Source organism: Schistocerca cancellata, chromosome 8 (assembly GCF_023864275.1).
Source record: "Schistocerca cancellata isolate TAMUIC-IGC-003103 chromosome 8, iqSchCanc2.1, whole genome shotgun sequence".
Taxonomy (NCBI): domain Eukaryota; kingdom Metazoa; phylum Arthropoda; class Insecta; order Orthoptera; family Acrididae; genus Schistocerca; species Schistocerca cancellata.
Window position 1 is genome coordinate 111,448,810 of NC_064633.1, and position 27,107 is coordinate 111,475,916.

The 27,107-nt window shown below is 44.7% G+C and overlaps 1 protein-coding gene across 2 annotated transcripts in view; it reads left to right on the forward strand.

Annotated features, from left to right (window-relative positions):
• LOC126094805 (cholinesterase 1-like) overlaps positions 1-27,107 on the forward strand; it is a 198,564-nt gene that overhangs the window by 63,548 nt on the left and 107,909 nt on the right. For both annotated transcript variants that reach the window (XM_049909374.1, XM_049909375.1), the window contains exons 4-5: positions 12,176-12,341; positions 20,486-20,671. In XM_049909374.1, coding sequence (XP_049765331.1) covers positions 12,176-12,341; positions 20,486-20,671 — 352 coding nt within the window. The remainder of the gene's footprint in view (positions 1-12,175; positions 12,342-20,485; positions 20,672-27,107) is intronic.

A 27,107-nucleotide genomic window follows, 5' to 3' on the forward strand; every position in this document is an offset into this window, starting at 1 on the left:
ACCAAGAACATATAAGATATCTTACTAATATTTGGAAGCAATCGGTACATAGGATATCCCAGCAGGTAAATGCCCCTTGTCAAATGTTTAAAAACAATCCACGCTATCCTATAAAATAGAATAAAACAGAAGATAACCGAAAAGCATTTTGTAAAAAAAGTATGTTACCTGCTTTGTCCCTGAATTCACAACCCAAATTATAAATAGGAAGGAGGCAACAGATTACCTAATTACGGCATGTGGTGAAGTCCAATGCAGACCAAACGCCATCACACCTACAGTAAATCTTTACATCATAAACATGCCGGAAGTGTGCATATTTTGGCTGCTCACATTATACCGGATATGAAAACATACAAGGCTCCTAAGACTAGTGGACGCAACTCTCGGCAAATGATGCTTGCAGTCTGTGAGCTACTACAGTGTTCATTACAACAAACTATGACAATTATTATAGACGACTGGTGTTCTAAAAATTACTTATAAAATGCTTACATTAATATCTAGAATACAGGGTGAAGAAAAATGAAAAACTAAAGTACATAAAAATATATTGCTGTAATGGGGAAGCGGAACTCTGAATATCAGTTTTGAGTGTCCCAAATACTAATTATAGCCAACAACATTGCGCATACCCGAATCTCCCCAAAATCAGCATTTACGCCCCTTCCTACTTCTCGCCAATGCTCGAGATGTACCTGTCACTGCTGACAAACAATGCAATGTGTTGTTGTTGTTGTTGTTGTGGTCTTCAGTCCTGACACTGGTTTGGTGCAGCTCTCCATGCTACTCTATCCTGTGCAAGCTTCTTCATCTCCCAGTACTTACTGCAACCTACATCCTTCTGAAGCTGCTTAGTGTATTCATCTCTTGTCTCCCTCTACGATTTTTACCCTCCACGCTGCCCTCCAATGCTAAATTTGTGATCCCTTGATGCCTCAGAACATGTCCTACCAACCGGTCCCTTCTTCTTGTCAAGTTGTGCCACAAACTCCTCTTCTCCCCTATTCTATTCAATACCTCCTCATTAGGTATGTGATCTACCCATCTAATACTTCTGTAGCACCACATTTCGAAAGCTTCTATTCTCTTCTTGTCCTCCTGACAACTATGCCCTCTTGAGTAGTCCCCACCCGGAGAACCAAATGGGGGACTATTTTACCTCCGGAATATTTTACCCAAGAGGACGCCATCATCATTTAACCATACAGTAAAGCTGCATGCCCTGGGGAAAAATTACGACTGTAGTTTCCCATACCTTTCAGCCGTTCACAGTACCAGCACAGCAAGGCCGTTTTGGTTAGTGTTACAAGGCCAGATCAGTCAATCATCCAGCCTGTTGCCCCTGCAACTACTGAAAGGGTTGCTGCCCCTCTTCAGGAACCACACGTTTGTCTGGCCTCTCAACAGATACCCCTCCGTTGTCGTTGCACCTACGGTACGGCCATCTGTATCGCTGAGGCACGCAAGCCTCCCCACCAACGGCAAGTTCCATGGTTCATGTGGGATGCTGAAAAATGCAAAAACAAAAATTAAATATAATAATAGTTACATCAACGATAAAAACTGTCACGATTAGCTATATTTCACCCTATACGGAACACAGAGTCCCTCAATGCAAAAGCTGATAGCAAAAGTCAATCCCAAAAATCCCCCTTCCAGACGATAATGAACCTTCTTGTTAAAAACAGATTTACAACAGCGCAAGAGCGGCAGTGGCAGCTACATGTCACAGTGTGCGCAATATAGAGCACCCACAAATGAAAATCAGCAAACTCTAAAAATAAGAAATCGGAAAGATAACTGGCTCGATTCAGTTACTTAGCATCCAGGGCTTAGCTATTAACGTTAAACAATTGTCTCATAGTGTCAAAATACACTTGGTAAATTCTTGGTACATTCCAGCAGCTGGTCTTTTAGGAGCCGCCAATCTGCTTTCCGTGAGCACTTAGCTATTTCCATTTCTTCTACGATGTTGCGTTCTTTCCCTTCTGAGCATAGTGGAGGATTCTTAAATTTTGATCATGGGAGGGCGATGGCCACTGGACTTTATATATTCCGCGGAGGCCGAGTAAGGTTTAACTTCACTTCTTTTATTTAACTTCTTCAAATCTAGCTTTCAGTGTTCTGCCAGTTTGGCCAGTGCACTGAGCGTGATATTCGTCACATTCGAGCAAGTACACGCCTGAACTTAGGTGTTTATCACTGGCTCATTTCGTATTTACATATACAGAATATTAGTACCTCCAGAGAAACCTACATGAACGCCTATTCCCGGAAGACATTCGACTAGTTTTTGCGTCCCTATACTGAAATCTGAAACTTCTGTTGTCTCTGGACTTTGAAATTTCACGTAATGATCAATGTACCATCAGTCCAACCTGTAGCAGGCGGAGACGTCGACATTCAGAGGCCCACCACACTCAGTGCGTATAACGTCTACGACAGCCGGCCGCGGTGGTCTAGCGGTTCTAGGCGCTCCAGTCCGGAGCCGCGCTGCTGCTACGGTCGCAGGTTCGAATCCTGCCTCGGGCATGGGTGTGTGTGATGTCCTTAGGTTAGTTAGGTTTAAGTAGTTCTAAGTTCCAGGGGACTGATGACCATAGCAGTTGAGTCCCATAGTGCTCAGAGCCGTTTTGAACGTCTACGACAAAGAGAATTAAGCAGATAGTATCCGGCTTCAAGATTAAGGATGAACGTCTTGAAATTATATTGAATGACACGACCCCTTGCAGTCAGTACCATGGATGGACACTTGGATGATTAACATTTGGTTTAAGGTTTCTGACTAAGTGGAGAGCATCTGTAAAGGATATTGCAGGTGAGAAGCTACTGTGACCCGTTCTAGAGTAGTATTCCAGCTTTCGTAGTCCTAATCATGTAGAGATGATATGAGATATCGAATTCAGAAACATACGCTGCTAGGATTGGGCTGTCGCTACAGTCCAAATGGCTGTGTAACAGAGATATTGGGGAAATTTAAATGAGGATGACCAAGCCGGGACGTGAGGTAGCCGACACATTTGGCTAATGTGCGGGAGGACGTCTGCTCAAATCCCCGTCACGTTATCGAGATTTAGGATTTCTGTGGCTTCCCTTAATCACTGAAAGCAAATGCCCGGATGATTCCTTCGTTAAGGAGACGGCCAATTTCCTTCATCAACGTTCCCCTTGCCCGACCTAGTCCTCCGCCACTAACGACTTCGTCGTCAATGGGGAAGCAAACCAAAATCTTCTAGTACGGCAATATATATGTAAGGAAGTAGGTGTAGTTCTCCCGTAACACAGCCCACACCACTATGGAGCCATCACCAACCTGCACCGTGCCTTGTTGACGACTTGTGTCCGTAGCTTCTTGGGGACTGCGGCGCACTCCAGCCGTATGGTCAGCTCTTACCAACAGAAATCTGGACTCATCTGACCAGGCTACGGTTTTCCAGTCGTCTAGGGTCTTACCGATATGGTCAAGAGCCAAGGAGAGTCGCTGCAGGCAATAAGGAACTCGTGTCTGTCGTCTGCTGCTATAGCCCATTAACGCCACATTTCGCCCCACTGTACTTACGGAGACGTTCGTCGTACGTCCCACGTTGATTTTTGCTCTTACTTCACGCAGTGTTGCTTGTCTGTTAGTACTGACAAATCTACGCAAACGTCGCTGCTCTCGATCGTTACGTGAAGGCCATCGGCAACTGCGTTGTCCGCGTAAATGCCTGGCATTTGGTTATCTCAGCACTCTCTTGACACTGTGGAGCTCGGAATTTTTATTTCTCTAACGCCTTCAGAAATGAAACGTCCCATCCGTCTGGTTCCAACAGCCATTCCGCGATGAATGTCTGTTAATCCCGTCGGCGGCCATAATGACGTCGGAAACCTTTCCGTATGATAGCTTCAAATGGCTCTGAGCACTATGGGACTTAACGGCTGTGGTCATCAGTCCCCTAGAACTTAGAACTAATTAAACCTAACTAACCTAAGGACATCACAAACATCCATGCCCGAGGCAGGATTCGAACCTGCGACCGTAGCAGCAGCGCGGCTCCGGACTGGAGCGCCTAGAACCGCACGACCACCGCGGTCGACTTTCCGTATGAGTCACCTGAATACAGTTCACTGCTCCACTTATCAACTGTCCTTTTATAACCTGTGTACGCGGTACTACCGCCATATGTACACTACTGACCATTAAAATTGCTACACCAAGAAGAAATGCAGATGATAAACGGGTATTCATTGGACAAATACATTATACTAGAACTGACATGTGATTACATTTTCACGCAGTTTGGGTGCATAGATCCTGAGAAGTCAGTACCCAGAACAACCACCTCTGCCCGTAATAACGGCCTTGATACGCCTGGGCATTCGGTCACACACAGCTTGGATGGCGTGTATAGGTACAGGTGCCCATGCTTCTTCAACACGATACCACAGTTCATCAAGAGTAGTGACTGGCGTATTGTGACGAGCCAGTTGCTCGGCCACCATTGACGAGACGCTTTCAGTTGGTGAGAGCTCTGGAGAATGTGCTGGCCAGGGCAGAGGTCGAACATTTTCTGTATCCAGAAAGGCCCGTACAGGACCTGCAACATGCGGTCGTGCATTATCCTGCTGAAACATAGGGTTTCGCAGGGATCGAATGAAGGGTAGAGCCACGGATCGTAACACATCTGAAATGTAACGTCCACTATTCAAAGTGCCATCAATGCGAACAACAGATGACCGAGACGTGTAACCAGTGGCACCACATACCATCACGGTGGGTGATACGCCAGTATGGCGACAACGAATACACGCTTTTAATGTGCGTTCACCGTTATGTCGCCAAACACGGATGCGACCGTCATGATGCTGTAAACAGAACCTGGATTCATCCGGAAAAAAAGACGTTTAGCTATTCGTGCACCCAGGTTCGTCGTTGAGTACACCATCGCTGGCGCTCCTGTCTGTGATGCAGCGTCAAGGGTAACCGCAGCCATGGTCTCCGAGCTGATAGTGCATGCTGCTGCAAACGTCGTCGAACTGTTCGTGCGGATGGTTGTTGTCTTGCAAACGTCCCCATCCTTTGACTCAGGGATCGAGATGTGGCTGCACGATCCGTTACAGCCATGCCGATAATATACCTGTCATCTCGACTGCTAGTGATACGAGGCCGTTGGGATCCAGCACAGCGTTCCGTATTACCCTCCGGAACCCACCGATTCCATATTCTGCTAACAATCATTGGATCTCGACCAACGCGAGCAGCAATGTTGCGTTACGATAAACCGCAATCGCGATAGGCTACAGTCCGACCATTATCAAAGTTGGAAACTTGGTGGTACGCATTTCTCCTCCTTACACGAAGCATCACAACAACGTTTCACCAGACAACGCCAGTCAACTGCTGTTTGTGTATGAGAAATGGGATGGAAACTTTGCTCATGTCAGCACGTTGTAGGTGTCGCCACCGGCGCCAACCTTGTGTGAATGCTCTGAAAAGCCAATCATTTGCATATCACAGCATCTTCTTCCTGTCGCTTAAATTTCGCGTCTGTAGCACGTCACCTTCGTAGTGTAGCAATTTTAATGGCCAGTAGTGTATATGTGCATATCGCTATCCCATGACGTTAGTCACCTTAGCGTATACGTTAACGCCGTCAAATCGAGGTGTATTATTCATTTGATGTTTCATCCAATACTTGATGGTAATGAATCACGCTGAAAACGGCTGTAAATACTGAGTAACTTTACATGAAGGAACTGTTCGGCAGCTTCACCTTTTCTATTGACTTCTATGTCGGAGTGAATATCAAACTTACCTTCCGCCGTTATCTTCAGGTTCTTATCTTCAGGTGTTTGTATTCCCCTCGACATCTCAAGTGAGTGTTATCGCAAACGTTACAAGTCATGCCGCATCTGTGCATGCTTCATCTGTGCCTAACGCAACGATATCACGGCTGCAATTGTGATTATTATCGGCAAGAACACTCTCTATTATACTAAACGAATTACAATATTTCCTTACTTAAATATTAAATACATGCTACAGGTATATAAATTTTACATACACAGTTTTCAGAAATCATTTAAACTAAGTAGGTACTGAGCTCGGAAACCAAGTTACAGATGACGTCCCACACTAAGACAACTGCAAAGAATTGTGCTTCGTCAGAACAGAGTACATATTCTCGGTTTCCTACACACACAGTTTTCCTGTGGTATGGATAACAGGTGTGTCACAATGTCAGAGGGAAACGGAGCATTAACTCGAACGGTACTCTAAAGTTAAAACAGTCTTATGGCCAAAATCTATAAATTACACACAGATCCGCCGTGAAATGCTGGTGGTATGTGGACCACATGCCATGTCGCATCCAGCCGCAGTGGCACGGTGCAACAACTTCACCAAGGCCGCACAGACGTGGGTGACGCTGATCAACATCGACCACAGCTACAGTGTCAGGCAATCGAGGAACTGATTCGCAGTAATCGCTGGTTCACCGTCGATGAGGACTTTCACACAGCGGTTCTCCAACGGCTCCGCGACCAAGGAGAAGATTTCTACTGTCGAAGAATTGAGCGACTGGTACAACATTCCGACTGCTACAGAGACTTGGTGACTACGTCGCAAAATAGTGTCATATACAGGATGAGTAAGGAGGAAAGATACATGATTCGAGTGGTGGTTGTAATACGGAAGCTGAACATAAATCGTCATGTGGACATGTTCCCTATTCCGAATGATTTTTGAGTTAGAACATTTTTTTTTCTACAGTTTTTATCCCGCATTGCGCGCAGGGTTAAGTACGGATTTGGCAAGGTGAATCTTAAGGGGTGGCTGGATGCCCTTCCTGTCGCCACCCCATACCGCCCAGGACAGAATTAGTGTAGCCCAGCTGTCTGCGTCTAGTGTAAATCGTGAAATAGTGTGAATGTGTTTCAAATGTCTGCGAGTCGTGTAACTGAGGCGCGGGGCATGGGGACCAGCCCGGTATTCACCTAGCAGGATGTGAAAAACCGCCTAAAAACCACATCCAGGCTGGCCGGCACATCGGTCGTCGTCGTTAATCCGCCGGGTGGATTCGATCCGGGACCGGCACACCTACCCGAGTCCAGGAAGCAGCGCGTTAGCGCTGTTTTTTTTTTTTTTCTCTCTTTTGTTCGTTGAATCTGCTCGGGGCGGACGTCGTAAGACATCCGTTTGAGTTCGTTGTTGATCGATTAACTCAGTTTTTTTGTTACAGAGGGCTGCTAACCCTCTGACCGAACACGCTGAGCTACCATGCCGGCTGAGTTTTAAATTTTTTGCGGTCACTGAACGTAGTCACTTGACGTTTTGAGTTGTAGTCTAGGATGATACCCCTAGACTACGAGCTCAGACTGCTCTCGGCTATCCTGGCGGGTCTTAGAGCATATTTAATGTGATTATTCATTTTATGTGTTATTCAAACGCTATCATTGTTCACAGCGTACCACAGTAGTGTATAGGAGGACGAGACGAAGAATTTGATGCAGGACACTTGTGGCCTATGTGTCAAGAAACTACCTGAGATTGGCCTATAAAAAATGAATAGGACCTTTTTCGTAGGAAATTTAATGTACAGGGTGGTTATAATTTAAAATTAAACTTTCAAAACGCTGTAGAAATAACACCACTGGTTAGAATTTCGTAGGAAATTTAATGTACAGGGTGATTATAATTTAAAATTAAACTTTCAAAACGCTGTAGAAATAACACCACTGGTTAGAATTGCAACGGAATATTATCGGAGAAGGGGGAAAATGTATGGCAGAAAAAAAGAAATAGTGTGAAGATTCATCAAAAGATGGCGCTCTATGTGTCATAATACGTAAATGAAACACCTGTCATGCGCACGGCCCGTTGAAGTTGGTATAAACACGTCGGGTACACGACTTTTCCTCCTTTCGCGTCTGCGACGTTCCACTCGCGCATCGAACGAGGGAAAAACGACTACCTGAACGCCTCAGTACGAGCTCTAATTTCCATTATCTTTGAATGGATAACAGTGGCGACACGTTGTGGCATGGAAGCAATGAGGTCTCGATAGGTCGGTGGACGGAGTTGGCACCACATCTGCACACAAAAGTCAGCTAATTCCCGTAAATGCCGAGGAGTGGGGCGATGAGCTCTGATGCCACGTTAAATCACGTCCCAGATGTGTTCAATCGAGTTCATATCTGGTGAGCTGAGGAACCAGCATATCAACTAGGGCTCGCCACTGTGTTCCCCGAACCTCTCCACCACACTCATGGCCCTGTGACATGGTGCATTATCTTGTTGAAAGATGCCAGTGCCTTCGGGAAATATTATCGCTATGAAGGGGTGTACGATAATATTTGGCCGTCATGGTGCCTTGCACGACCTCCATTGGACCCATGGATACCCACGTGAATGTTCCCCAGAGCACAATGGAGCCCACAGTACAGTTGAAACTTCCTGGCAGATTAAAACTGTATACCGGATCGAGACTCGAACTCGGGACCCTTGACTTTCGCTGGCAAGTGCTCTACCAACTGAGCTACCCAATCGCGACTCACGCCCCGTCCTCACAGCTTTACTTCTGCCAGTACCTCGTTTCCTACCTTGCAAACTGTACAGATGCTCTCCTGCAAACGTTGCAGGACTAGCACTCCTGAAAGAAAGGATATTGCAGAGACATGGCTTAGCCACAGCCTGGGGGATGTTTCCAGAATGAGAATTTCCAATCAGTTGCGCGCGAAATGCAAAGGTCCCGAGTTCGAGTCTCGGTCCGGTGCACAGTTTTAATCTGCCAGGAAGTTTCGTATCAGCGCACACTCCGCTGCAGAATGAAAATTTCATTCTTTCCATAGTACAATTGTTAATGAGCTGTTCCCCTGGAAGAATACGGATTCGCGCCCTCCGATGGGCACGATGAAGAAGGTATCGTGATTCATCAGACCATGCAACGCTCTGCCACTGCGTGCCGACGGTCACGTGCCAATTTCAGTCGCAGTGCCATGTCGTCTGTTAACATTGGCTTACACATTGGTCGTCGGCTGCGGAGGCTCATCGTTAGGAGTTTTCGGTGCACTGTGTGTTCAGGGACACTTGCGCTCCGCTCAGGATTAAAGTTTGATGTTAGTTCCGTCACAGTTTTCCACCTGGCCTGTTTTACCGCTCTACGCAGACTATGACGTCCGACATCTGTAATGAGGGGTAGTCGCCCAACCCCATGACGTCTGGACATGGTTTCACCTTCGTTTCGCCACGTTTTGAAGACACTCACCAGAGTACACCTCGAACACTCGACAAGTCGTGCAGTTTCCGAAATGCTCGTGCCGAGCCTCCGGGCCATTAGAATGTGCCCTCGATCGCGCGCACTCCCCACTATGCACCGGCAGAACACACCCACTGATACTACGCGTTCCGTGCGCGTGTCTGGCTATCAGTCATTCCTCTCCAGATGACGTTGCTTTCGTCCGGACTTATTTACGTCGATAGGAAGTCGCTGATCATAATGTTCTGGTTGGTCAGTGAATTTCCAGTGCAAGCACAACAGACAACCCCATATCAGATAAGTGGGTCCACAGCTTTGTGAAACTTTTACACGAGATTACTTCCGCTTTTGGCTGTCAAAACATTATTTATTGCGATTGCAATTTCGACCTATTGTCATTTTCAAGCATTGTGGGATGTTGTAACCCACGCAGTAATACAAGACTAAGCCACGCTGTGTAAAAGTATTTGCATAAGGTGTTGTAAATTTATCAGCTGTTCCGCGAACAGTATGTGTTACATAGCTGGTGAAGTAGTCATATAAGCACTGAAGTTTAAATTTCGTGAAGTAAGGGTGCTAACTGGATCAGAAAAGCCTATTACTCGAAACTTAAACTTCAGTGTTTACATCATTAGTTCAAATGGGTCAAATGGCTCTGAGCACTACGGGACTTAACATCTATCTATGGTCATCAGTCCCCTAGAACTTAGGACTACTTAAACCTAACCAACCTAAGGACATCACACACATCCATGCCCGAGGCAGGATTCGAACCTGCAACCGTAGCAGTCGCGCGGCTCCGGACTGAGCGCCTAGAACCGCTAGACCACCGCGGCCGGCTACATCATTAGTTCGCCAGCTCTAATACGTATATGGCACTTGGAACAGATGATTAATTTACAACTCATCGTGTAAATGCTATTACATAGTATGGCACAGCTTCATATTATTAGGTTGCAACATACCACAATGACGAAAATGACAACATGTCGAAATTTAAAGCGTAATAAACAATGGTTTAACAGCCAAAAGTACAAATGAATTCATTTAAATAAAGTCCAATATCACGTCATTTAGTTCAAATGGTTCTGAGTGCTATGGGATTTAACTTCTGAGGTCATGAGTCCCCTAGAACTTTGAACTACTTGAACCTAACTAACCTAAGGACATCACACATCCATGCTCGAGGCAGGATTCGAACCTGCGAACGTAGCGGTCGCGCTTTTCCATCTGCAGCGCCTAGAACCGCTCGGCCACCGCTGCCGGCCGTCGTTTAGTGCTGTAACGCAGTTCATTTACGTTTTTTGCTCTTGCTGCATACGATGCATCTGCGTGTTGTTTTATTGACAATTCAACGGTGCCTGAGAAGTGCATTTCTTCATCTGGTCGACGATCTACTGATGCTTTCATGACTCGCATTCGGGAGGACGAGGGTTCAATCCCGTCTCCGGCCATCCTGATTTAGGTTTTCCGTGATTTCCCTAAATCGCTTCAGGCAAATGCCGGGATGGTTCCTTTGAAAGGGCATGGCCGATTTCCTTCCCCATCCTTCCCTCACCCGAGCTTGCGCTCCGTCTCTAATGACCTCGTTGTCGACGGGACTTTAAACACCAATACCCTCCTCCTCCTCCTGATGCTTTCTTTCCTTGGTCGTACGTCTCTGAAATTTCACGAATTAGGCTGAGATGAAATTCGGTGACTGAAGTACCTTTCAGGTGAACTTTGCAAATAACCTGACGATTTAGGAAACACATTTCTAAGGAGTGAAAAAAGAGTTTTGGGTGCCATTTCAATGTTTTATTAACATATTTCGTTGTGCAAGTAGCACGTCGTATTTATCCACATGTAACATGTATCTTACGAAATATTGTGAGATTCGCCTTACCACGAGTGTTGGCCAGAGATTATATAACGCTAGAGAGAAATCTCAGGTGCAGAGTATGAATCCTTACCAATACCGACAAGATTCGCTAGTCACTAAAGAACAACATAAAATTAATTACAGCCATTGTAAAAATCCATTCATTCGTAGTTTTTGGAGGAGTGAGTCGTCTTAACATAAAAATATCCATATAATTCATAGTAATGAAAATGATTATGAATTTAAATGAGAAATAGAGTACCGCTTTCTTATTAAATTACTTTCACTGTAGAGAATATGGCTAAATATGGGAAGTCACGGTCATTAACAGGAGTTCAGAATAAATTCAAAAGTAATGGTATATAATCAAATTACGCCTTATCTGGAACAGCAGTTATATGAGACGGAATTTAATGTTCATGTTAATTACTGCTCATTTATTTTATTCCAAAGATTAATTTTCATTGTGAAGGCATTCAAATTCCTGATCAGCTGTGTGCCACCAGACAGGGCGAGCGAAAGTTCTTTGGCAAGTGAATATTGTCGCTAGGAATTCGAAAGAATTCTGGAATTAACAAAAAGTCTGTATCCAGATTCCAGAAGTGTGCAAGAGGTCCCTTTTGTCTCCCTCGCGGACACCATGTCTCAATTCATAGGACTATGTGCAGTTATAATCAGATATAACGGAGTCAAGTGGAAGAGAACTAAAACGTCCTGGCAGGCTGAATCCGTGTGTCGGGCCGGGACTCGAACCTAGAATATTTGAAATTCTCAGGCTGCTGCTCTACCATTGAGTTACGCACGCATAAACCACCACACTTTTATGAAAGGAAAGCCATGAGGGCGGCGGTTCGCGAATCGTGCCTGGATAGTTCAGTCGGTGGAACGTTTGCCCGAGCAAAGCGGTCCGGCACACACTTTTAAATGTCAGGAAATTTCACGTTAGCGAACATTCTGTTTCAGAGACTGTTCATAAAGAGCATTCTTTAGCCTCGATTAATGTGTTCATTGAAGCAGCAAATTTTTCGGAGCGTTCGTTGCAGCACCCAAGACGTCGATATGGACTGTGTTCCAGATTCCTCAGCTTGACGGATCCACTGGAGGCGCTGCCGTGATGGTGTACATCCATGGAGGCTCGCTGACAAGTGGCTCTGGTGCTTCCAGCTCGTTAGGTCCGGACTTCTTCCTGGAGGTTGATGACATCGTATTCGTCACCATGAACTACAGGCTCGGTGCCCTTGGTAAGACCATCAGCATTCAGTCATTAAATACTGTCACACACAACTTCATCGCATATTCTGATATTTAACTCTCAAAAGTGCTTAGAAAACTCTCGATAAAGATAACATAGTGGCATGCTAAAAACCTTTTCGAAAATTGTGACCTCTCTACGTTACCCATCCTCGATGAACAGCTTCTCTGAGTTACAGAGACTTTGCAGATCCAATTTCAAGTCATATTTTCGCAACTCAGCGACGAGAAAAAGCGAATTGCATAACCGGACAACCGAATGGAGTGTCAATGGGTTATACTCGAAACCTCGATGTGCTTTCTAGGAAATTTTGGCTAGAGACACTGTTCATGCATGTATTTATCCTGGAGGATTAGTTTGGGCAAAAATCGGCGCTTTGCTATCATTTCTTCTATCATGTCTGTACTTCCAGATTAAACCTTAAAATATAGGATGTGCGAATACTGACGACTTACTTTGAATGGAACGCATAACTTTCGTTTCCTGGAAAATTATGTAATATCTGTGAAAGAGACCACCTATGAGACAATCGCATGAGTAATTTTAAAGTTTTGTTCGAATGCTCAGGATCCTCATGCAATTGCCCTAAAGGGATTCAGATTTTCGCTGCGTTCTAACCGATCTGAGTCCTCAGTACTTCACCCAGATGCTCAGTGATTTGTAATCTTTTAGTCTATTGGGTAAATTCAAAGAATTCTCTCTTAGCAGAACATGTAACATCAGTTTATAAACTCCATCGTCTATTCGGGATTAAAATCATTAGGAGACCGTAATGGAAATTAGTACGCATAACAGAGGTATGTGTTGCACTCACTTCGTTTGAGAGCATTAATGGAAATACACTCCTGGAAATGGAAAAAAGAACACATTGACACCGGTGTGTCAGACCCACCATACTTGCTCCGGACACTGCGAGAGGGCTGTACAAGCAATGATCACACGCACGGCACAGCGGACACACCAGGAACCGCGGTGTTGGCCGTCGAATGGCGCTAGCTGCGCAGCATTTGTGCACCGCCGCCGTCAGTGTCAGCCAGTTTGCCATGGCATACGGAGCTCCATCGCAGTCTTTAACACTGGTAGCATGCCGCGACAGCGTGGACGTGAACCGTATGTGCAGTTGACGGACTTTGAGCGAGGGCGTATAGTGGGCATGCGGGAGGCCGGGTGGACGTACCACCGAATTGCTCAACACGTAGGGCGTGAGGTCTCCACAGTACATCGATGTTGTTGCCAGTGGTCGGCGGAAGACGCACGTGCCCGTCGACCTGGGACCGGACCGCAGCGACGCACGGATGCACGCCAAGACCGTAGGATCCTACGCAGTGCCGTAGGGGACCGCACCGCCACTTCCCAGCAAATTAGGGACACTGTTGCTCCTGGGGTATCGGCGAGGACCATTCGCAACCGTCTCCATGAAGCTGGGCTACGGTCCCGCACACCGTTAGGCCGTCTTCCGCTCACGCCCCAACATCGTGCAGCCCGCCTCCAGTGGTGTCGCGACAGGCGTGAATGGAGGGACGAATGGAGACGTGTCGTCTTCAGCGATGAGAGTCGCTTCTGCCTTGGTGCCAATGATGGTCGTATGCGTGTTTGGCGCCGTGCAGGTGAGCGCCACAATCAGGACTGCATACGACCGAGGCACACAGGGCCAACATCCGGCATCATGGTGTGGGGAGCGATCTCCTACACTGGCCGTACACCACTGGTGATCGTCGAGGGGACACTGAATAGTGCACGGTACATCCAAACCGTCATCGAACCCATCGTTCTACCATTCCTAGACCGGCAAGGGAACTTGCTGTTCCAACAGGACAATGCACGTCCGCATGTATCCCGTGCCACCCAACGTGCTCTAGAAGGTGTAAGTCAACTACCCTGGCCAGCAAGATCCCCGGATCTGTCCCCCATTGAGCATGTTTGGGACTGGATGAAGCGTCGTCTCACGCGGTCTGCACGTCCAGCACGAACGCTGGTCCAACTGAGGCGCCAGGTGGAAATGGCATGGCAAGCCGTTCCACAGGACTAAATCCATCATCTCTACGATCGTCTCCATGGGAGAATAGCAGCCTGCATTGCTGCGAAAGGTGGATATACACTGTACTAGTGCCGACATTGTGCATGCTCTGTTGCCTGTGTCTATGTGCCTGTGGTTCTGTCAGTGTGATCATGTGATGTATCTGACCCCAGGAATGTGTCAATAAAGTTTCCCCTTCCTGGGACAATGAATTCACGGTGTTCTTATTTCAATTTCCAGGAGTGTAGAATGACTAATATACGCTTCATTATCTTGTGAAATCGTCACGAAATACGCAGTACGCATTTGCATGTGTTCCCTGCGTTATTCTCTTTTTGATAATCGTGTGTAAGAGATATCTCCCGTCCTCGATGTAGCTTTAGTACTCTTAAACAGTATGTAACAGAAAGGTATGATCAAACCTTCAGGAAGCATTCCTCACAGGTACAGGAAGGTAATATGTTGTATGGACATGGTTCCCCAAACGCTTTATTTCTGCATTAGAGGTCTGTTTCTACATATAGTACGGCTGTTGCAGGTTCTCATGTAGCAGTCTGCAGCGAACCATGTGGTCACCATTAATTGTTGCAGCTAATTGTCTTACGCTGTCTCTAGATTTGCTGTCGACTTACCCAAGAAGTGTCTCCTCCGACTGAGGTTTTCTCGTTCTTCGAGTGGTAATGTTCAAACGTCCCATGCACCCTAAAACGACGATCAGTTGCTTCAAACATTCTCCGGTCTGGTCGCTATCAGTCTAGAAATTTGCGAACGTTGAAATCCACGACCATAGCCAACGGCCAATCCGTACACCAAGGGAGCATTGGCATTTGAGTACACATCCCCTTCACTGAACCGGAAACCAAGTCCGCGATTAACACTAAACAATTGAGCCTACGTGCTTTTGGTGTCAGAGCTTTTGACATAGTCGCATGTCAACACAACAAATGAAGTGAGCAACATGTCAACATTATCTTTGTTCAATAGGAACAACTAACACTGGCGGTGAAGCTACGAATTAAAACTTACTGTAAATTTCAACAAAACGTAACCAAGAACGTCTTTTGAACGTTTCATGTAGTAAAACGTTTCTTGTAATGCTGATACGTTCTGTTTTTGTATGTTACCCATGATTAAGATGATTATGAAGAGGAGTAGAAAATGAGCTCTATCATGGAAGTAAGAGTTTCCGGACAGATGTCTACGTAACACTTTTTATTCCCGGACGTGTAATGAATGTTCCCTGAAAGTTTGGCCACACCGTTTTGTTTCACAGTTTATCAAAGGCCGGATGCAAGAAATAAGCATTAGGAGTGCCAAGGCTTCAATTGAGTAATTCCCAAACACAAAGTTATTTTGAAGAGGCTTCCGAAGGGTGTTCCAGATCGAAGGTCATGTACAATTAACATGCTTGTGTATTCTCAAAATACTCCTCTCCATGTGAGTCGAGTTTCCTCAAAAAAAATTTGCGGTAGTCAATAAAATATACAGAATAAACTAGTTGGTTCACTTCTAAATTACCTATAGCAGTAGGGATCAGTACGACAAACGTAGCTGCACGAAGGCGCATTGTTAATTTTAGGCACTAGATTTTACCAATTAAGTTTGTGATCTATGCGTAGTACCAAACTGTTAACCCTCCGTTACTCGCGCGAAAATTCGTGACATGGTCACACGCGCGGATAATAGCTGTCATCCACAAAGCAAGCGATCTATTTGAATATTTTGAACGGTCTTGATGACTGATTTTATGTTTTTTTTATTAAATATAAATATAATACATTTAATATTCGTACACAGTATAATATATTCTAACGTTTGAAACAGTTCGACCATTCGAAGAACAATATCTTCAGCTGAATTACTGGTATTACATGGTCCCTCTTGTTGCTTACCGACGTACGGTTCTAAATTCAAAGTGTAAGCTGTCTTTACATCTACCAAAGCAAGCACTTTTAACCCATACTTTGCTGGTTTGCTAGGGATTTATTGCCTGAACGGAATGGGCAGTTTCCTCTAAATGCCAAAAGCTATTCCTCAACAGTAAGATATTCACCAGGTGAAAAATATTTTTGGCAATTGTTCGTGAGTAGTTCAAGTACCTCCGTGATAGGACCCAACTTGTCAGTCTCTCTGCGAACAGCTCTGTCACGGATATTATCAAACCTAAGACATCTCAACAGAAACCTGAATCGGTTTTCACTTATGCATAAATAACATGATTCGAGTCCGTTTCCCTTTGAGGTATCCCACAATTTCGATATACTCTTCCTAGAACATCTCAAAGATCCACACAGATATAACAAACCAATGAAAGCTCTGATCTCTATCGCATCTGTATCTTTAGCATCCCTTTCCCTAGAGAAACTACCACGAACTTCACTGATGGATATATTAGCGCATGTTGCGATAATGCTTATTATGTTTTCATCCAAGAACAAATTCAGAATTTCTATTTCTGTCTTTTTTATACGAGCCTGATTTTTTTGTCCAGGCAAATGCGTAATAATATTACAAGATCTGCTTCTAACAATGGTAGGATATTTATTTTTCTTCCGTTTAGTTTTTCCATCTTTCCCTAAAAGAAATGCATCCTCTTGAGTTACTTCTTCCTGTGACTCATATTCATCATTCTCTGGCACTTCTTGTTCTGTTCCTGAATCATGACCGCTTTCATGAACACAGTCCTCAGTCTCTGAGTCAGCGCAATCGCTGTGAGCATCTTCATCACTCAGTTCATTGAACCATTCCAACCATACATTAGGATCTCTACTAAACTCTGTACGAGGTTTTTTTGCTTTTGACATTTCTTCCACTATCTAAAAATAAAGAGAATACTAGGTACCACGGAAGAAGTCGAAATTTACGCAGATATGAAAGATCGACTGAATCTAGGAAAGCAATAACGTAATACAGACTTACTTTGTTTCAGATTGAGGCAGCAGAGTTCGCGCTGATAACTGGTGTCCTCCAGACTATAATAATTTGAAAGTCTACCCCTAGTTTGTTATGCTGATTATTTTTCATATAAGAAGTATCTCTCTTTAATATAAGCGGACGCAGTGCTCCATGGTTCCCATTTCTGTCGCTATGTGTCTAATTCTTTCAATTAGGCCAGATAAATTGAGATATGGATAATCAAACCCGCTAGAAAAGATAGTATTCTAATTTAAAATGAAGCAACGGATAACACAACATCGATGAATGGCCATGGAACAATACGTGCACATCAGGGACTGAAAGACTTTCTTTTTTTGATACTATGAATTCAGTTAGTCGCATGAAGTGCATAATGCATACAATGGATTTTCCTGGATTGAAAATTCATAGAATATAGTCATTATCTCAGTGGTATGGATGAAGGATACTAAATAACGCTAAGAGAGAATTTCCCGATTTATTTCGATAATATTTAAGAAAACTATTACTCTCTGTGACAAAACATACATGAAATCTATTATATTTAAGAAAACTACCACTCTCAGTGACAAAACCTTCATGAAGCACTCACTATCTCTTGCATCTCGTCATACCGGAAACATAGACAACACTTCGTCGCCAGTTACATCTACTAATGATTAAAATGGGTAAAAATGAATGTTACTGAATGGTGGCCTCTTAACATCATTTAGTTATTGTCACACCTATTTAACGCGCGGAGTAGGGAAGGATACTACCTTTCACTCTCTCAGACATTACTTGTGTTACTACACATGCAGTACCATGCGGATAAGTTCATGTTGAAACCGCGTATTATGCAACCGCAATGCAACGTGAGCAAACCAGCCCAGGCGTCATGCCTCCACATCATTCATGCTATGATTAACGAAAGGCAAATCCAGTGACTACCGTTATGAATGCTGGCAGCACGTGGCCAAGTTCAACAACAAAGAAACGAGTAAAATAAATCGTTGAATCATGGAAAATTTATATTGCTTGTATCCGGAACTAAATTATGCAACAAATGAAACATTAATGAACCTATCTGCTACTGACCTAAGAACGAGAACCGTTTGTTCATGCCCTCAATCACCTCGCGCCCAAGTCCGCTAGTTGAAACACATTAATCTGAAAAATGTCTACAAATACAATATCGCTGAACGTTTCCCGGTATTAATTCACACCCGAACATGTTTCATAATCAATGTTACCCCAAAAAACGTACAGTATGGATAACTTTTCTCACCATCCATGACGAACACCGCACCCCTGCGTCCGTCTGTTCAATCGGCGGCCCCGGAGTGTGCTAACATGGCGCGTTCCAGGACCAACCACCAACCGTTCAGAAAAACTGGTGGTGGGGGTAGGACCTCAGTGAGAACCAACCTCACAAACTCTGCCCTGCTCATCCCTACTATCTTTGGAATCACGAACTCTCAGCCGAATCTGCTCACATTGTTATGTTGGTGCTAAACTACCCTACTGCTACCATGTTTGACTAACCCAGATTATTATATATTCCATGCATAATTACGTTTATCCATCCACATACATCACGGAATCAAAGGACGAGAGAGGAGGTGTGTCACCAACAGAAGAAAAAATATACACGGAAGCATTCTTGAATCCAGAGGTTAATTAGCTAGACGAAACATTGAAAGGACGCTCTCGGCGTAAAATGAATTATTAAACATGTAGAAATTAATCAGTTAGTTAAATGAAGCGTAAACCTTGAAAGTTTACAATCTAACCTCCTTGCCTAGGGACGCCAGATGAAAGTTGATGTCGTCAAGCCCTGAATCAAAATTGCGCAACGGATAACTGGGGAGGGGAGCTTGAGAGCGCTACCTAGAGAGCGTGCCCTTTCTGTACGATACTAGGCAAGGGGCTGGAGGGCTCACACGCTGATGTGTGGGTCCCTGCATCCTATATCTTTTATTTTAAATGAATTCCTTTAACTTGACTTCTTTGTGATTTTTTAAGGTATGTTAAAAGATTGATAACAATTGATTACCCATTTATTTTAAACATTATCACTCGATTTTACAGCGATTGCAGCAATTGTTCCAGTTTACAGATATTACAATTTTACAACTTATAGCTCGGGTATATTATATACTAATCTGCACGCACATTTCTACGGGCAAGACGGAATTGCGATGGCCAAATGTATACCACCAAAGTCTCCCAATATTTTACATAGGACATCCACTATGTGAGGAGGATAACGGACAAACTGGGGACCAGATACATTAGCACAGGGGGTCAAATTTCCTTACACAATCCGAAGCTGGAAATAAAACAATTAGTACAAATATTCATATACCTCTCTTGCACGCATGAACATTGAGACAGACGCACTGAGGGCACGTCTGCTGTTACGTCTTCTGTAACACTCCCAGAATATGGTGGGCACCCGGAGGTCTTCCTGGGCCCCGGCAGAGGGGGTGGTCGAACCACTTGGGAGTGACCAACCTCTCCACCCCAAATCTTGTGACACTGGAAAGTCTTCGACTTTTACCTGCCTGTGCTGTCTCTCTGATCCCCTACCCAGAAGTAAGGTTGGCACTACTATACTACAGAACTACTTCCCAACAAAGATTTGGCCACGCTTTACGGAAAGGTGTGAGGAGGATTAAGAAAGTTCATGTGCAGATTCACATTCACGTACAAGAAATGCATAATACACGACACATTTAAATACGTATTATGAAGCCTGACACATTTCTTTCCACCCGTCCACATGGGTTCTGTTGCACCCGCGGCCGGCCGCGTCGTGTAATAAAATTGGCTGCGGAGCCGCCTCTGTTTCTATTTCCCGGTGCGAGCGAGCAGCGAAACCTGCTGCTTATAGAGCGGAAACTACTGTACCGTTTCAACCTGTGACGTTTCAAATGTTTCATAAACAATGTATCTTCCGTAACTGAAAGCCAATGATGATTGGAGCTAACTGCTAGAGAGCTAACAGAGAGACACTGAAAATGGCGCGATCCCAGTCTCGCCCTGTCAGACAAAATTGAGCGGGAAAGTCATGTGGATGACGAGTGCCATCCGCGCGAGCGACGGAGGGTTAACTGTACATCTCCCATTTCATTGTTAGAGAACACTGTTTCTGCAGATTGTGGAGTTCTATGGCAAGTGCTGAATTGTATGTCAGAATTCTCTTACGTAACCGGCAGGATTCCTGAGCACGGAAGACGACGTCATCAGGGGCAACTACGGCTTCAAGGACCAGAACCTGGCCCTGCGCTGGGTGCGGAGCAACATCGCCGTCTTCGGGGGAGACGCCGGCAGGGTGACGCTGTTCGGGGAGAGCGCGGGCAGCGTCTCCACCTCCTACCACCTGCTGTCGCCGCTCTCTGCAGGTCACTCTGCTCTCCGTCTTGTCGTCTTTCCAAACTGCAGCAACTGTCTTGGGAAAGAGCACTGGCTTTCTTCACCTCCGATCGATCAGTTACCGGGTGCCTAAGTAGTCTGAATAAAGCTTAACGTGTGCGCTTACCGCTTTGCTGTAAGATGCAATTTCTAAATGGTGGCTCCACACTGACGTGGCAGAAATCATGGGATACCTCCTACTATGGTGTCTGACCTCCTTTTATCCGGCGTGGTGCAGCAACTCCATATGGTGTGGACTCAACAAGTTCCCTGCACAAATATTGAGCCATGCCGCCTCTACAGGGTGAAAAGTATTTAAGCCGACAAACTCTGGGAGGTTGTAGGGGACATCAAAACAAATATTTTTCCCTAATGTCATTTTTTTCCTATGAGGATTATTTAAACCGATGGAGGCCGTATTACGCTCTCAAATTGCTTTCTGTTGTCTGTGGTGGTATCATATGGGAGGCCAAACCTGAAGAAGCATGTGTGTACCAGTTCTTTCACCACTGACTCTGCCCATATATCGGCGAGTATTGTGACTTATAAAGTGATTCAACCATCATTAATAAATACCTTTGTCCTTTTGAGCTCCGCAACCGACCGACAGTGTCCATGTCGAGATGTGAAAACCTGCCAGCAGGTGCCAGAAATTGAGCAATCTGTGCGAATACATACCTTCCAATCTCGTTTTGTTGGCATTTTAAACATGCGCATGCCCATGCCTGACAATCTCTTTGAACCCACGACCACACCATTTTGGCAGTGACCATCTTAGCTGTAGCTCTCCGATCTGACTGTGTAAGATTGTGTAGTGCTTCAAAAACTTGCTAGTGATATGATTCTGGAATACAGGGCCATTGTTCACCTCTTGCCATGTCTCACCAAATTTCTTGTGAGACCTTTGGAAATGATACTCATATGAGTTGTCATCCCGTGCGTCCATCCTAGAGAAGGTTGCTTAGAAAAGGATCAACATGCTGCTCTACTGGTAACTTGTCCCAATGAACAGATCATAGATTGGCCCAATTGAGGTCCTGGAATACTGATTTGGCCTGAGTATCGAGAGATTGCAACAATGAAAAATTGTAATGAAATGCAGGAGGATCTGCAGCGAACTGACGCATGGTGCAGGGAATGGCATTTGAATCTCGATGTAGACAAGTGTAATGTGCTGTGAATACATAGAAAGAAAGATCCCTTGTCATTTAGCTACAATATAGCAGGTCATCAACTGGAAGCAGTTAATTCCATAAATTATCTGGGAGTACGCATTAGGAGTGATTTAAAATGGAATGATCATATAAAGTTGATCGTCGGTAAAGCAGATGCCAGACTGAGATTCATTGGAAGAATCCTAAGGAAATGCAATCCGAAAACAAAGGAAGTAGGTTACAGTACACTTGTTCGCCCACTGCTCGAATACTGCTCACCAGAGTGGGATCCGTACCAGATAGGGTTGATAGAAGAGATAGAGAAGGTCCAATGGAGAGCAGCGCGCTTCGTTACAGGATCATTTAGTAATCGCGAAAGCGTTACAGAGATGATAGATAAACTCCAGTGGAAGACTCTGCTGGAGAGACGCTCAGTAGCTCGGTACGGGCTTTTGTTGAAGTTTCGAGCACATACCTTCACCGAGGAGTCAAGCAGTACATTGCTCCCTTCCTTGTATATCTCGCGAAGAGACCATGAGGATAAAATCAGAGAGATTAGAGCCCACACAGAGGCATACCGACAATCCTTCTTTCCACGAACTATATGAGACTGGAATAGAAGGGAGAACCGAACGAGGTACTCAAGGTACCCTCCGCCACACACCGTCAGGTGGCTTGCAGAGTATGGATGTAGATGTAGATGTAGATTCAGTTGTTAAAGGCCGTATTACGATATTCAGTTGTTAGAGGGTGTATTACGCTCTTCAGTTGTGGGCAACTTCTGTCCACCAGTGTAGTAGTGCATTGACTCTAATGGAGCGATACACCTGGAGTGAGTACACTTACATGGTTGGTGCGTACTACATAGCGCACCACAACGGACGAGCTGCACAGCGGGTTTATCACCAACAATATCCTAAGACCTTTGCTGCAGTGTACCAACGTCTGCGTGAGACCGGGTCATTATCAGATTACCTGGACAGGGACGCCGTCGCACGGTAAGAACGCCGCAGTTTGAGGAAGCTGTCTTGCAGCATATGGAGCGGGATCCTTCAATCAGCACTCGTGCAACTGCACGTAACATGCGGACAAATCAGACGAATGTAAGAACAGTCCTTCGAGAGCAATTGTTACGTCCTTTACTTACAGCGTGTCCACAACCTGGAACCAGTTGATTATCCACCCAGAGCACAGTTTTCGCAGTGGTACCTGGAACAGTGTGAAATGCATCCTACATTTCCATCCTCTGTGTTGTTTACCGATGAAGCAACGTTCGGGCGTGATGGAGTCTTCAACATGCACAATTCGCATGTTTGGAGTGAGGATAATCCACATCCCACAGTTACTAGCGCTCATCAAGTGCGATGTTGTTGGGGACTGTTTAATTGGGCCGTATCTGCTACCTAGGCCATTAAATGGCAGGCAAAATTATAATTTTCTCGCCAGAGCATTGCCAGAATTGCTGGAAGACGTCCCGCTCCCTACAAGACAACGCATGTGGTTCCAACATGATGGGCGGCCCGCACATTTCAGTCGTCGTGTGCATCGATTCCCAGCAACGTGGATAGGCAGAGGTGGTTCTGTAACATGGCCTGCTTGATCCCCAGCTATGTCTCCTCTTTACTTTTTGTGTGGAGAGAGATGCGCAACCTTGTTTACGCAACATCTGTTGCCTCAGAAGAGGATCTGGTTGCCGCGATAGTAGCAGCAGCAGCATCAATTCAGGGTACTCCTAGATGTTTTGCCCGTGTCAGACAGAACATCATCCGACGGTGTAAGCTTTGTTTAAGTGTCAATGGAGGCATTATTGAAAATCTACTGTAATTGAAATTGGGTTGTTTTAATGTGTTGTGTTTTGGTCATACAAAAATGGAAAAGTGTTTCCTGGTTTAATTAATTTGCTGCCAGAGAAATCTTCCTCCACCGGTTTAAATACTCCTCATAGGAAAAAATGACATTGGGGAAAAATATTTGTTTTTATGTCCCCTACAACCTCCCAGAGTTTGTCGATTTAAATACTTTTCACCCTGTATAGTCGTCCATGAGTGAGCAAGTGCTGCCAGCGCATGCTTTTGTGCACCAACCGACCTCTCGATTATGCCCATAAATGTTCGATGGGCGGCCGAATTATTGGCTCGAATTGTCCACAATGTTTTTCAAACTAATCGTGAACAATGGTGACCCACTGACATGATGAAATTTCATCCATGAAAATTCAGTCGTTGGCTGAAAACGGTCTCCAGATAGCCGAACATAACCATTTCCAGCCTATGATCGGTTCGCTTGGACTCGAGGGCCCAGTCCATTTCGTGTAAACACAGCCCACATCATTACGGAGCTTCTACCAACATCCACAGTGCCTTGCTGAGAACTTGGGTGCAGGGCTTCGTGAGGTCTGCACCACACTCGAACCATACCATCAGCTCTTACCAACTTAAAACGGGACTCGTCCGACCGGGCTACGGTTTGCCAGTCGTCTGGTGTCCATTGGATATTGTCACGAGCCCAGAAGAGGCTCTACAGGCGGTGTCGTGCTGTTAGCAAACGCATTCGCGGCGGTTGTCTGCTACCATAGCGCATTAACATCAAATTTTGCCGCTCTATCCTAACGGATGCGCTCGCCTCAGTCCCATGTTGATTTCTGCGGTTATTTCGCGCTGTGTTGCTTGCCTGTGAGGCACTGACAACTTGTGTGGCGTCCAACTGATACTGTCGACGCCGTAGAGCTGCTACTGCCACAGCTCTCGCAGTGGAGTTGAGACACGATGCGCGATGACGTGGGTCCCCGTTGGTGAACAGGAGACAGAAATGCGAACTCGTACGATGGATGCTTGTTCTGATTTAAGATTGAATGATTCATTGCCTGGATATGCAGTAGTTGTTAAATCTTATCTCATCCGCATCGTACACGCCACCAATTGCGAGGAAATATTGTAATTATGTCTTCTCGTACGTTGTTGGCTCGTTGCTATGTACTAGTTGAACCTGTACGTAGCGAGATCCACAGATACTCTTTGATCACGTCTGAGTGAACCTACGCCGTAATCTTAAAAAAATATTCAAAAGTTCTCTTTTCAATTAATGAAGTAGGTATTTTGATATTCAGATTAAATTGTCCCTGCTCAATAGTCGTTGGTCAACTATCATTGATTAAATCACTTAATAATGTAGTCCACGATTGATATTTCACTTGGAACGAGCAGTTTATTGTTCCTTGGCCACTAAATACTTTATAACTTTCGCACCACACGCACACGCAGTTGGTTGGTAAAGTCAGTTCTATTAAAATTAAGTTTCTTGACAATTACGACAACTTTACTCTTCAGCGTAATTGTATTATCTTCGTGAAGTCATGTAATTGTGTCCTACTCGAGATTAATTGAGTGTAGTTCTTTGATATACTATCCACTCTTCTTTTAGTTCCAATTATTTGAAAGTTAAGTCCAATATTCACTAATTTCGTCAATAAAGTTCAATTAACACGTTATGCACGGTTAAACGCGTCTATCAGTTCCTGTCTCTGCTTAGAAAATCAGTTTCAGAACTTCGTGAATCACGTCGCGTTCCGTACTATCAATAACTAAGACAAGAATTGTTCTCGCACGTCTTTACAGGACGAGAGCCAGCAAGCGGCTTCTTCTGTGAAAGAGTATTGTAGGCGCATTGAATTACTTCGTTGCGCTGACAAATCTCTTCCACATAAAAGTTATCTCTGACTAACATCACCTTGAACTTAGCTTTCAAGATATTAATTTGCAATTATCACTTGGCAATTCGTCCATTAATTAAGTCTGAGGTTTCTTCCTCCTCTTTTCATAACAAAAACTCTCAGTGATGTATAATGTTGTTGTTATCAAAACTTCTTGGTGTTAGCTTATCGGCAAAGATGTCGTATAACTCCTCCCTACTTCATATTATGGTATTCTGTCTTAATTGACTTTAAGAGGGTCGTTTGGGTGTTATAAACTCTAGTCAAAAACCCCTGCGCTCGGTTGTTAAGTGAAGGCCGTCGGTCACTGCATTGCCCGTGGTGAGACGCAGTGCCTGAAATTTGGTATTCCCGGCACACTCTTCACACAGTGGATTTCGGAATATTGAATTTCCTAACGAGTTCCGAAATGAAATGTCCCATGCGTCTTGCTCCAATTACCATTCCAGTCGTACTGCCATAATGACGTCGGAAACCTTTTCATACAAATCAGCTGAGTACAAATGACACTTCCTCTAATGCTCTTGCCTTTCACGCCATGTACGAGGTACTACCGCCAGCTGTACATAGGCACATCGATATCTCACGAATTTAGTTGCCTCAATGTAGGAGGAACGTTTCAAGTGTGTGCTTGTGATAACAAAATATGCCGTCAGACTTATGGGTAACGCACTACCCATCAGTTTCTTGGTCATCCTCTGGCAATGGTGACATCGGATGTCATTGTGAATGGAGAATACTATTACTTCTCTCAGCCAGTGTGGCCAGCTTTCCCAACACGGAACCGTTACTTGCCTTTCAAATAGGTCGTCGAGCATTCTCACCGGTTTGAGTACACATCATTCCATTCCTCTAAAGAGGGAAGTCCTTGGCCGTACTGAGCATTGCAGATTTTCACGTGGCAGTTAGCGATGATAACCTTAAAGCTGCACGAGAAAACGTGTTTGTTTTTAGCACCATGTTCAGTCTTACAGTTGATTTTACCCAAACAAACTATTTATATAATTTTTCAGTTTCAAGAATTTGTTGACAGGAAACCAAAAACTTTATTAAATTTCTGAAAACAGTCAACAGTTACAGTATTTATATTATGCGACAATTTTCAAACCTTACAGGTTCATTTTCGAACCTGGTCAACTGAAGCTAAAAAAATAAAAAATAAAAAAATTTTTTGGCAGTGAACAGTGAATACAAAAGCGGAATTACGATAAACTACTAAAATGTAACAGAAATTAATTATCTGAAGGTGCGCGGAGTGGCCACGCGGTTAGAGGCGCCATGTCAAGGATTGTGAGGCCCCTCCCGCCGGAGACTCGCTTCCTCCCTCAGTCATGGGTGTGTGCTTTGTTCTTAGCATAAGTTAGTTTAAGTAATATGTGAGTGTAGGGACCGATGACCTCAGTAGTTTGGTCCCTTAAGAATTCACACACATTTGAACACAAACATTACCTAAACTTATTAATAAACATATAAAATGGCAACGCATGCTTGCCAAAATCTTCGCAGAATGACTCTCACAATCCACCCGTGCCTCTTACCAAGGTTGAATGAAACTGGAGGTCA